Source organism: Lutra lutra, chromosome 8 (genome assembly GCF_902655055.1).
Source record: "Lutra lutra chromosome 8, mLutLut1.2, whole genome shotgun sequence".
NCBI classification, from domain to species: Eukaryota; Metazoa; Chordata; class Mammalia; order Carnivora; family Mustelidae; genus Lutra; species Lutra lutra.
Window position 1 is genome coordinate 14,084,787 of NC_062285.1, and position 13,730 is coordinate 14,098,516.

Sequence of the window (13,730 nt, forward strand, 5' to 3'; positions counted from 1 at the left end):
TGTCTGCTAGTTAGGATGTGCTTGTCCCATGTTCTCATTGTCCTCTCTTATTTTAACTGAAGTCCCCTCCCCATCCTCTCTGATCAATCTAGTTTTGTAGGTATTCACTTTGTCCACTTGGCCCTGCAGAGACTGGTCTAGTCTGAGAAAATAGAGTCCAAGTGTTGCTCTGAGACAGTTTTATGGTTTGGTTCAGTCTTGGACCAAGCAAACTGGAGAGAAGGCAGGCATGGAATTTCAGGGTGAAGTGAACTTTTCTCTCCAAAGCCTTCTCTTTTCAACTTACTTGCCCATGGACAGGGCTCATGGGGAAAATAAAGAGGTGGGACATTTATCCAGGACCAGGTTTTTATTAGACTGTTTATATGTTGTTGCCTTTTTTTTTCCTTTTTCAGATGGGTGAGTCAAATGAAGATATAGACCAAATGTTCAGCAATTTGCTGGGAGAGATGGATCTTCTAACCCAGGTAAGGACCCCTTTTTAACTTTCAAATTAGTAAAAGACAGGTTTATAGAATTTGACTTTAATATGACAAGAGAGCTATCTTTTAAAAAAAAAAAACAAAAACTGGAGAATGACAATATTGTATCTTCCTGATATAACTGTAAGAGTGGGGGCGCCTGGGTGGCTCAGTGGGTTAAAGCCTTTGCCTTCGGCTCAGGTCATGATCCCAGGGTCCTGGGATCGAGCCCTGCATCGGGCTCTCTGCTCGGTAGGGAGCCTGCTTCTACGTCTCTGTCTATCTGCCTGCCTCTCTGCCTACTTGTGATCTCTGCCTGTCAGATAAATGAATAAAATCTTTAAAAAAAAAAAAACAAAAACTGTAAGAGTGATAGAGAATGAAACCAAGCTGTTTTCCTGATTGTACTCAAGGAGGTCAGTTAATTGACTGCATTGACATACATTCTGTTATCACAGTTCATGTGCTTATCATGTTCAGATATTTAGCCAATGGACAAATTTTCCCCAACCAAACCCACACAACCACCACTACTAAACAATTTTTCCTGCTGTTACTTTTATATAAAGAGTAGCCAAGGAGCACCTGGGTGGCTCAGTCGTTAAGCATCTGCCTTCGGCTCAGGTCAGGATCCCAGCATACTGGCATCAAGCCACGTATCAGGCCCCCTGCCCAGTGGGAAGCCTGCTGCTCCTTCTCCCACTCCCCCTACTTGTATTCCCTCTCTGGCTGTGTCTCTCTGTGTCAAATAAATAAATAAAATCTTTAAAAAAAAAAAAAAAAAGACTAGCCAAGAAAATCACATGATCTTTAGTAAAAAGTACCCGTCTTTGAGGAAATTCTACGTTTTATTTTTTTTTAAGATTTTATTTATTTATTTGACAGACAGAGATCACAATTAGGCAGAGAGGGAGAGAAGAGGAAGCAGGCTCCCTGCTGAGCAGAAAGCATAAATGCGATGCGGGGCTCAATCCCAGGACCCTGAAATCATGACCTGAGCTGAAAGCAGAGGCTTTAACCCACTGAGCCACCCAGGCACCCCGAAATGTTACATTTTAAAGGATAAATAGGAGTTATTGTGACTTCTGATTAGTGTGTAAAAACTTAGTCCTCTCAGAGTGGCATGACGAGCACTCAGACAAGCATCACATCTAGGAAAAAGCCCCTGCCACCAGGACTAGATTAACTCAGAAAACCCCATTGTTGGGCTGACTGGAGCCCCAGGGCTGCTGACCTGAGGACCACTGATCCAGATTACAAAGTTAGGTGAGCATCAGTGTGTCTTGTAGTGTTCTCATAAATGCTTCTTTGATTCAGAGCATAGTCAGCTCATAACTTTCAGTATAATATAATAAAATAAGAATAATCTGATATTCTTAAATAAGACAGGGATCTTAAAAGTTTCCTATAAAATAATCAAAGAATAGTCTATGTTTTTTAAAAAAATATATTTATTTCAGGAAAAATAAATCCCTTTTAGTTAGCATCTGCTTTATAGTTCATGTAAAATTCAAGAAAGTTTAGACTCTGTGAAGGAAGAAACAAAAATGAGACAGTAGGCTTAGATGAAAAGGCTGCTGATTAACTGTGAGTGTCAGGATGGTCACCACATTCCTGCAGAGGGGACTTCTTATGCTGCCCACGAGAGGGAAGGGTTTGGGTGAACATTTGTGGTCTCCATCCATTCACTTACTTCTACTCCGGTTGGGGGAGTGACTGTTCTTTTTCTTTCTTTCTTTTTTTTTTTTTTTTTTTTTCTTTTTAAGATTTGTTTATTTGAGAGAGAGAGAAAGAGAATGGAGGAGAGGGAGAGGTAGAGAGAGAGAAACCCAAGCAGACTCCATGCTGAGTGCAGAGCCCAACATGGGGCTCCCTCCCACGACCCTGAGATCAGACTTCAACTGAAACCAAGAGTCAGGCGATGAATCCGCTGAGCCACTCAGGAGCTCCCTGTGACTGTTCTGATTGGTCGTGGTCTGAGGTTTTTCATAGTTCCACCACTGAGTGTTGTTACTCTAACTCAAGAGTGGGAAGTCATTGTGTCTTGGACCCCTGCCTCCCCTCAAGACCCTAATGGTGTTTGCTCTTTCTTTATCATGCTCAAATGGATATGGTCACAGGGCTTCCTCGGCTAATGCACTTCTCCCAACAGATAGACCTCAAGATTTCATGTTAAAGAAAAGACCCCACTTTGACCTTGAGTCTAAAACCTAAGCTTCAATCCTGCCATTATCAAGTGCCCTTTGAGATTATTGAGTGTTTTCTGAGCCATTAGAAAAGCTGTATTTTTATCCTCACTTGTGAATTTTGTGCAATAGTCTTTCTTTGAAGCTGCAGTGTGGTTGAAATAGTTGAATTGAACCTAGGCTTCCTGATTTCCCAAAAGAAGCAAAATTAAAGGAAACTAGAATATAATAATGACTTTAACTTTTTAAATTTGAATAATTTGATGTAATTATTATATGTCATATAATATGTATTAATATATTAATATATGCTATTATATAAAATGTAACAATCAAATTAAAAATAATTTGAATAATTTCAAGCTTAGAGAAAAGTTGAAAGAATAATGCAATGAACTCCCATTTTCTTTTCTCCTAGAGTTCTCATTAATTAATGTGTTACTCCATTTGCATTATCATTCCCTATGTCCATCTCTTTGTCTCTCTCTCTCCATATGTGTGTGTGTGTGTGTGTGTGTCTGTACATGTGTATGTATATATGTGTACACAATCATGTATGTCATGGATATAGAAATTGTGTATGTGTGTACATTTATATCTGTGCATAGGAGACATAAAGTCCAGAAACCAATACATATATTAACTGGATTTTTTGTGTGGAAGGGGAACCATGCCATTTCCACTATTTATATGAGAAAGATTTAAATAGACAAATATCCATGAAAATATAAAAAAGAAGAGGTAATGCTACGTTTAGAAAGATTCATGAAGCAGAATTAGATTCAAATATATACAAGAATTTAAAATATGATAAAAGTGGCATTTTAGATAAGTAGAAAAAAAGAATTATTTAATAAATTGTTGAGATAATGTCTGGAAAATCAAAAGCTGGATTTCTATCTCATACTTCATATCAAAATGAGTTCCATGAGTCAAAGATCTAAATATGTTAAATATATATAGAAGGAAACATGAGAAAAATGTTTATCCAGTACTAAGATGTGGTACCCTTCCTGAGGAAAATAGGACACTCAAAAGCCATGAAAGAAGGAAATATTTAAAAATAAAAATTTTAAATATCTAACATGGCAAAAACAAATAATTAAACTGTGAGTTCATATTGATACCAAGAATACCAAATAACAAGAATAATAAAAAATAACAAGAACAAAATTACTTTATCAGTCATCATTGGAAATTGACAGAACATTAACTTACCACTCTGAAAACTGATAAAGAACCAAGCTTTTATAAAACTCAGTCTTTCTATGGTCCCAGTCAAACTATATTTCAGACTAAACAAATGATTGATGAGAGTTCTTTTTTTTTTTTTTAAGATTTTATTTTTAAATAATCTCCATACCCGGGCGCCTGGGTGGCTCAGTGGGTTAAGCCTCTGCCTTCAGCTCAGGTCATGATCCCACGGTCCTGGGATCGAGCCCCGCATCTGGCTCTCTGCTCAGCAGGGAGCCTGCTTCCCCCCTCTCTCTCTGCCTGCTTGTGATCTCTGTCAAATAAATAAATAAAATCTTAAAAAAAAAAATCTCCACACCCAAAATGAGGCTCAAATCCACAAGCCTGAGAGCAAGAGTCACACACCCTAGGACTGAGCCAACCAGATGCCCCAAGAAAGTTCTTCTTTAATATAGAATTCCAGTTAAACATATAAAATGAGTGAAGAATTAGAAAATCACCATTATGAAACTTCTGATGAAATAATTTCCGATACGTGTATACAGAGCAGTGTTCTCAATCTTTAGTCGTACACATATTACCTTCATGATTTTTGCTATGTTGCAACCCATCTGTCCTATTATTTTTCTTAATATTTGTCTTTGATTTTTAAAATTATACTTTATCTCAAGTAGGTTAGATGTCATAACTTAATTTTTTCATAAACATCCAAAGAGGTACATGAAAATTTAAATTTTAATTGTTTGTGTTTTTGTGTATCACCTAAAATCACCAGACACATGGAAAGCATGCTACATTCTTTACTTCATATTGGGCTTTGAATGACTTTCCTATGATGAAGGGAGCTCCTTCTGGAAATCAGTCTCCTCTTTTCTCTCTTTCCATATTTTATTGGAAGTCTGTCTTATCAAACATCTATGTATTAACATTTTGTTAGAGAACTACTTCTAATATCTTTGAATACCATAATAAATTATATCCTGAACAAAGATTAATTGTGCCCTAATTGTGATGTTAAACTTCTTAGTCACAGCAAACGAACTCACTAATGAATTTCTTTGTACTTTCTCTAAATTTTTTGTTCTGGGATTTGCCCCTTAGTTCATCTGTCAGCCTACCCTCTTCACAATTTTGCTGATTCTGTTTTTCAGATTGAATTCTGGAACGCAGTCACTTTTCCATACCTTTTATCTCTGATTCTGATTTGCTTAGATTGTTTTAACTTCTTGATTAGTGCTCTTTTTTTTTTGTTTCTACTTATAAATGAGCGTATCCCGCTACCTTATTCTCAAACATATAATGATTCTCTTCCTTCAGAAATTGAAGACATGAACAAGGATATTATTTACCAAATCAAATTAACATGAAAGGATGCACTCACTGTCATGAAACTGTTCATGTTTCAGAGTGGGGGAAGCACATCTCAAACTATAGACATAAAAGTATTTTTGAAAATTTAGTAATATAGCTTTTAAATCATACAGGAAGGTACTTTTTCAATTAAAAACTATTATTTACACAATTAATAATTTATTCTGTCTTAGTTTCTTTTTAACAAGGATTTTATTAAATAAGAGTGTAACATTTTACTATCTAATGGCAGATTCATCCTGAAACAGCTTTTATCTTCTAAGTAACTAGACATTCCTTTTCTTTGATGTCATTACTAAAGTCCTTCTAGAATTGCATACAGTGTACATGTCACAAATGCACCACTACAGGAGATTTTTTTGTGTGTTATTTATAAAAATAAACTATCTCATGCTCATTATTTTCAGTTGACCTGGTTTGTTTCAGGATGTACCTTGTAGAACAATTTTAAGTTATAGTTTTCTGTAGGTGAAAAAAATCACATAAAACATTTTCATGTAAGAGTACAGTTTTTAAAGAACATATTCAGAAAGAAAATGTGTAAATAATAAATGATTTTTGTCTTAATGATTAAAATATACTCCAGACGTGTTCGTATGGTAAATAACTTTGGGAGTGGGGATCTATTTTCACAGAGCTTAGGAGTTGACACTCTTCCTCCTCCTGACCCCAAACCGCCCAGGGCTGAATTTAACTACAGTGTGGGTTTTAAAGATTTAAATGGTAAGCATAATAATTTCTTTTTTCTTAAGTAAAGATCATAATGATAACTAAAATCTGTACAAAACTATGATTTAAAACAAAAATGTAAGGAACCTGGATGTTTAAAGTCCTGGATTTCAGACTGTGTTTTATGGTGTCTGGATTAAATTGGGGCCCAAGAAGATATTTTTGCCTACAATGAAAGGGAATACTATCCTGCATTTATGTAAAGTATCAAAACTATTTTTTTAAGTAATGGGAGTTTCTCCTCATTACTAAGCCCTTAGAGTAATAAGGTACAGTAGTGTAACAAAACTATTAATAAGGAAATGTCCCTTCAAGGGTAATAATGAATTATCCACTTCAGAATGATTGCTTAATATATGAACGGATGCTCCAAAATATATTTTAATTGATATATAATTAATATGTAATATATTTGCTCTGACATTTTTTCTATCCTCCCTGAGATGGTCACATTATTTTATTAACAAAATCTCTCTTCTTATTTAGTATGGAGACATTAGCTCATGTGCTATTCAAATTGCAGTGAATCTTGAAGTAATTGCTTCCAAGTTAATGAGAATTCACTGCAACTCTTGAGAAAGATTTCCAAAGATTTTGCAATGCCCACCAAAAAATGAAAAACAGAATAATGGAGAAGCCCCAAAATCCCAAATTCTAAGTTTTATTTCTGTCACTCACTGGGTTTCATTGCTTCTGTTATTTTCAATAATATTTTTATAAACCCTTAGGTGCCATTGCCTGTATCTGGATAAATTATAATACATCTTGGGGCGCCTGGGTGGCTCAGTGGGTTAAGCTGCTGCCTTCGGCTCAGGTCATGATCTCAGGGTCCTGGGATCGAGCCCCACGTCGGGCTCTCTGCTCAGCAGGGAGCCTGCTTCCCTCTCTCTCTCTCTGCCTGCCTCTCCGTCTACTTGTGATCTCTCTCTGTCAAATAAATAAATAAAATCTTTAAAAAAAATAAAAAAAAATTATAATACATCTTTTCTGACGTCTTTTTTCACCTCCTTTTCTGTTTGCCATAAAAATTTACTGTTCCTGTCAATCATTTCCATCATAAGTGATGGTAACACTCATGACATTTCAAAAAAAAGCAATACACTTTGTTACAGTGTATGATATTAATAAATAATGTATACTTGTACATGTAAACAATGAAGATTTGCCTTATCACACTCACAGTGGCTGAGCTTTAATCAATTTAATTTAAATTAAGAATGTGGGGCGCCTGGGTGAATCAGTGGGTTAAGCCGCTGCCTTCGGCTCAGGTCATGATCTCGGGGTCCTGGGATCGAGTGCCGCATCGGGCTCTCTGCTCGGCAGGGAGCCTGCTTCCCTCTCTCTCTCTCTCTGCCTGCTTCTCTGCCTACTTGTGATCTCTCTCTGTCAAATAAATAAATAAAATCTTAAAAAAAAAAAAAGAATACCACAATGACAGGCAACTAATCCTTTCTAAGCACTCAGTACTTAATTTCCAAAAATTACTGAAAATGACAGAAACAAAGAAACCCAGCAGTATATAAACATAGTAATGTTAAAGTACAGTAGCAAAAAGCTCATGTCCTTAAGGAGATAAGACATATACCTGCGGCACAATTTGGGTCTAGGACAAAACCATTAAAAAGTACTAATATGTACTGAAAATTAAATGTGTTGGGAATAGAAAAGAAATAAGTGTTTTACTCTTTTTGCTTAAAACACTGCTAAAATGAGTTAGAACTACTTTGCCCAAAATCATTCAGAGAGTTAGTGACAGACTTCTGAACAGAATCCATGTCATTCTTATTCCCCAATTCTATATAAAGTGGAATTATGATTTGCTTTGGAAGTTGTTAATATGAGAATTATTATGGGAACTTTATCCCTAAAATTTTTATAAAGGATTAAAATCATTTGCTTAGATGGCAACCATCACAGTGTAATTGCTGGCATTGGGAAATTGTGAATGTGCTTTGTTTGTTCTACATATATTTTCTCTGAAAATTGTTAGATTAATTTAATTTTATGAAGAAGTCATATGCAAAAATCACTTAGAAGAAAATAAATCCTTTTCACTCAGACTGGAAATCCAGACCTTAGTCTAAGTGCTGTATACACTAGAACTATTAACATGTGGACAGTATGCCGCATGGTGTTTATTACGATGTGTGGCAATAAATTCTTTTGCAAAGCCTCATGCCTGTCGCTAAGTAGGCTGCATTTACTCATTCCAATCCGTCCAAACACACAGAAGGTGACTCCTTTTCCTCGTGGATTACTTCCATCGTGCCCATCCTGTGTTCATTACCTTTGCCATCCACTGAATGCCAGAGCGCTCTGCTAACACTGCTCACTGACCCCACTCCCTCTAGGCCTCACTGTAGGTCAGCTTTCAGGATCACATGTCTGATAGCCAATCACACATGGGAGAAATTCCAATGAGAACTTCCTCCCTCACCCTCACTCTGAAAATCTATGTCTGCCCTTTTTTTAAAACTTACCTCGCAGCTCATCATCTTACAAAGTCTTTACCACATAACCCCAATTTTTAAAAATTGTTTTTTACTTCAGCCTCCTTAGTGCTTTATTTACTGCTGCTTATCATTAATTGTTCGTTCTTTGAATCTGAGAGTTTCTGTAGTTAGATGGTGTCCCTACAGAGACGTTATCCTTACCACAGGTCTTAAATCATATTAAACCCCAGTTGGTTGAGACATACTTTCTTCTAAGTACATATATCAGTGGTACTCTGTCTGCCCTCCTGAGACCTAGGGAAAACTCCCCTCTGTCTGTTCCCAACATGTCCCCTCCCCATCTTCTACAACTCTCAGATTTTGCACCAGAATATACAAGAATTCCTACTTAGCAAGTCACGTGCTTGGATCTGACTTTATAGCTAATCTGTGAGGGTAGCAAACATATTTTCCTCCTTTTACTTGGTGGGGGGACAGTAGGGGAGGAATTCAGTTTTATTGAGGCTTAATTGACAAAATTGTAAGACATTAACGTGTACAGTGTGATGACTTGATACATGTATCCCTGTTGAAAGATGTCCTCCATCGAGTTAATTAACCCATCCATCACCTCACCGTATTTACCCTCTTTGATATTGTTGTTGAGAACATGTAAGTTCTACTCACTCAGCACATTCCACTTATACAGTAGTGTTACCAACGACAGTTACCGTGTTAGATACGTGAGATCCTCAGGCTTTATTCATCTTTACCACTGAAAGTTTACACCTTTCGCCAGCCTCTCCCTGTTTCCCAGCCCCTGACCGCCAGTACCCAAATACCACTCTTAAAAATGGCCTTCTTTCAGTTTTTCCCAGTATAAATTGCTGTTTTGATCCTTAACATGATTTTCCCTCATCAGAGTCCTTAAATGCACTGGAAGACCAAGATTTAGATGCTCTCATGGCGGATCTGGTGGCAGATATAAGCGAGGCTGAGCAGAGGACAATCCAGGCACAGAAAGAGTCATCTCAGAATCAGCATCGTCCCGCATCCCCGGAGATGCCAGATTTCAGCGGTGCAGGGGCTCTTGGTTATGGAGCAAATGTCGTTGCAGTTAGTGTCAGCCACTATGAGAATGACTTACCTCCCCCACCAGCTGACCCCATGGTAGACCTTCCTCTGCCACCACCACCGCCGGAACCTCTCTCTCAGGTAAGTGTGCGGGGCAAAGATGGCAGAACTCTTCGCTCTGCTACCTCTGCTTCCCATGATCTTTGACTTTCTTCAAGAGGGACAGTTACATTTATAAGTCTCTGGAGTTCTGAGATACTTAAAAAACAAGGATACCGAGTACATTCATTGCAAAGCCAGAATCCTCCATGAAAAGACATTGGTGTGTATAAAGAATATATTGGGGCCATATTCAGGAGTGAATAGAGCTTGGCTAAAGTTTATACTTGTATGCAACGTTCCCTGACAATACTCAGTTTGGGGGTAATGTTTTATTACCTTGGCATCAGCTGTGGAGCTGATAAATACATATCTGTGTCCGTGTGCTAGCCTGGTACGTAAAGAATTGTAAGCATTCCTTACATGCTTCTGAAATTAAATGGAATTTTGTTGACTCTGGCAGCTCTGTTCAGTGGGGCAAAGATACCCGTGAATCATTTGTAGTGTCGTATTTGGGTGGGGCAGTTGTGACCAAGCAGGTGGTAAGTGCTCGGTATTATCAAATTTCTGAACACTGGGAAGCCATACATCTGGGAAACTTATATCATCATTGTTTGGGACATTAAGTTATAATATGTCTTTTATAGAATAAAAAGAGCACTTTTAAGGATTTTCCTTATGGTAAGCCACTTGAAAAACACTTAAAAGTAAGAACCCTGCTCTGTCTCCTGTGGCTTGCTCATTGTTGTACTGTGTCATGGTGGTCAGTATTCATGAATACGACCCTAGTAACCCTGAAAGTTCCTACAGTGCCTTTTGAATGAATAATTATTAAATATAAATCAAATATTAAGTCATACTCTATCATGTGCATTGTTCTATTGTGTACTTATTGTAGAAAATTATTTAAAAATTAGTGATCCAGGGGCGCCTGGGTGGCTCAGTGGGTTAAGCCGCTGCCTTCGGCTCAGGTCATGATCTCGGAGTCCTGGGATCGAGTCCCGCATCGGGCTCTCTGCTCGGCAGGGCGCCTGCTTCCCTCTCTCTCTCTCTCTCTGCCTGCTTCTCTGCCTATTTGTGATCTCTCTCTGTAAAATAAATAAATAAAATCTTAAAAAAAAAAAAAGAATACCACAATGACAGGCAACTAATCCTTTCTAAGCACTCAGTACTTAATTTCCAAAAATTACTGAAAATGACAGAAACAAAGAAACCCGTGGCGTGGGTACCTCCTCACTGCTCTTGTCTAGTGGACTGTGTTGAATGTCTTGCTGTTTTACAGGAAGAAGAAGCAGCCCAGGCCAAGGCCGATAAAATTAAGCTAGCATTGGAAAAACTGAAGGAGGCCAAAGTGAAGAAGGTAAGCCATGAATCACGTTTGCATGGGGCAGTTAAATTAATAACATGGTATTATGCTGGATGATAAAAGAAAATTTCGAGTGGTGTCTTCCAAATAGTTGTAATTTTGTGAAAATTTTAGTAGAGATAATCACATAGTTTTACTTTCTGTGACATCAGTTAGCTCATTTGTGCCTGATAAATCAGGACCTCTGTTAGTGTAAATGTGGAAGCTTCCAAGTTTCCATTCCCCGGGGGCTCCCTCCCTTGGGGGCACACCCTCTTGGGTTCTGCTCAGGTGTTCTGTAATAGTAAGTGGCGCCACCTTCTGGACGCACCTTTACGGGGTCAGAGCTCAGCTTCCCATTGACCTCACCTTGGCATTTCCACGACTGCTTTGTGCAATTTTGACGACCTCCCAGGCAGCCTACAGCCCTGCCACCCGCCCTAGATGTCCTCCTTATGTCCCGAGATCCCAAATGTTGTTTTGGCTAGTGCTCTGGGTACAAAGCTGCATAAATTTTGAGTGACCTGCTTAATCCTAGTTTCCCAATAAGCCTGCAATTTTGAGTGTTTTCTGTAGACTAGGTTTTCTAGGAACACATATATTATAACAAAAACACATGTATTTAACCTCAATGGAAGCACATACCTAGTAATAGTTAACTGTTAATAACAGTTAATTTGGGGGCGCCTGGGTGGCTCAGTGGGTTAAGCCGCTGCCTTCGGCTCAGGTCATGATCTCAGGGTCCTGGGATCGAGCCCCGCATCGGGCTCTCTGCTCAGCAGGGAGCCTGCTTCCTCCTCTCTCTGCCTGCCTCTCTGCCTACTTGTGATCTCTCTCTCTCTCTGTCGAATAAATAAATAAAATTTAAAAAAAAAAGTTAATTTGGCTACTTAGGAGAAAGAATATCTGAAAACCTGAATGTCTTCCTGAAGTGTGTATCAGGTCTAAGACCACGTAAGAACTTTTCACTTCTAGTTGGGTGAAAAGCATGAGACTTTATGTTCCTACAGCACCCCTCATGGTTCCTTGAATGAAGGTGTTCAGCACATGTTGAATGATATTCAGTAAATAGTCTTGACTACCCCTGGATCCAGACATTCAGGGTTCATCTATGAGGTCTTCCCAGACCAGTCTGTTCCCATTCATTTAAAACATGCATGCACTTTTTAGCATTATTCTTCCCAGTTCGCTACATTGATTAAATCCTGTGGCCAGTTACCGGAATCACACATCCTTGGCTTCCTTGCCCTTCTCTCCGCTCGTACTAACCTTATTAAACCCTAAATGCAGCTCTCCTCCCATTCAGCTGCTCTTGGTACTGCCTGGGCTTCCCAACAGCGCAGTCACACACACCCGCTCACCAAAGAAATGATTCCTATCTTTCCTCTCCTTTAAAACCTCTGATACCTCATTCCTCATCCACATTCTCTCAGCTAATGCTGTTGCTGCCTGTGGCACTGAGAAAATAGAAGTACTCAGAAGGAAAGGTCCATAAGCTCCTGACATATTTGCTTTCCTGCCTGCCTGCCCTGTGACAAAGAGTCCATAGTCTTTCCTGTTACTGTGGATGAACTCTTATGTTTCTGTGTGTGCTCCAGTTCCTGTCCTGTCTCTCATCCCTCTCATGCTAAAGCCTCCCAAGGAACCCCATCTCACACAGAAAAGCCCAGTCCTCACAGCAGCATAAAGCACCTAGATGATCTGGCTGCCCACTGTCCCCCACCACCTATACCCCATTCTCACTACCTGGTCTCACCACTGCTCTTCAAACACTCCAGGTATGCGCTGGCCTCAGGACCTTTGTACTTTACCATGCCCTGCCTTGAAAGCTCTTCCCCAGATTCCAGTGGGTTTTCTCTGTTCCTCCCCTCAGTCTGGTCACCCACTCAGTCAGGTCTCTACTTGACATTGCACATACACCCCCTATACCTGCAGCCCTTCCCTACTTTCTTCTTCTCTTCAATGCTCATCACCGTCCACATAACATCCTCCTACTTGTTTATGCTGCTTATTGCCTATGTCCACTCCCCACCCCCACAGAAGTTCCTCCAGGGGTTTTGTGTTTTCTTCACTGATGCATCCCCATCTCATAGAGCAGATGCTGGGTTTACAGAGGTAAACCAGTTCAGGTGTGGCCCCTGCCTATGTAGAGTTAAATTCTAGAGGAGGAATAAGTGTTAGGAAGGAAGTAAAGCAGAAAAAAGTGATGAAGAGTGCCCAAGTCACTTGTAGGTGGACTTCGTGATGGGGGAGGCCCTCTGCGGAGGCAACACTGGAACAAAGACCTTGGCTTAAGAAGAGCCCAGCTCCCCAAGGGTGTGTTGGGGGAGCATTCCCAGGCAGGGCTGTATGGCCATTGCTCCAAGAGCCATTGAGTAGGAGGGAAAAGGGAGGAGGATTTGAGGTCAGCGAGGCAGGCCAGGCCACACAGTCTCACGGACCCGAAGAAGAGTCTGGAAGATATTATAAGTGCATTGGGAAGCCATTTGAGGGTTTTTAACTGGGGATAATATCTGGTTTTTAAAGATCATCCTGGCTACTTTGTGGAAAATGGATTGTAGGGGGAAGGATGACAAGCAGGATGGCCCTCTGTGCAACCCACTCCAGCACAGTAGCTCACTGTCCATAACTGTGGGCTGCCACGGGCCACTGACTTTACCTGTAAGATAAAACACAAAAGGAAATTACATAAACTATTTTAAACCACTGGATTGTTTATAAAAAGAGGGCCATGTTGGCTGTATTTTCAGAGGGGAAGTGAAAAGAGAAGTTGATTGTTAGATAAAAAGGTAGGACAACTAGCTTATTCAGTTGATTTGCTTCGACTGGAGGCTAAGAG

At 39.4% G+C, this 13,730-nt stretch overlaps 1 protein-coding gene across 3 annotated transcripts in view; it reads left to right on the forward strand.

The window, feature by feature from the left end:
• APBB1IP (amyloid beta precursor protein binding family B member 1 interacting protein) overlaps window positions 1–13,730 on the forward strand; it is a 147,651-nt gene that overhangs the window by 42,599 nt on the left and 91,322 nt on the right. For all 3 annotated transcript variants that reach the window (XM_047740166.1, XM_047740167.1, XM_047740165.1), the window contains exons 2-5: window positions 396–467; window positions 5,848–5,935; window positions 9,296–9,588; window positions 10,829–10,906. In XM_047740166.1, coding sequence (XP_047596122.1) covers window positions 396–467; window positions 5,848–5,935; window positions 9,296–9,588; window positions 10,829–10,906 — 531 coding nt within the window. The remainder of the gene's footprint in view (window positions 1–395; window positions 468–5,847; window positions 5,936–9,295; window positions 9,589–10,828; window positions 10,907–13,730) is intronic.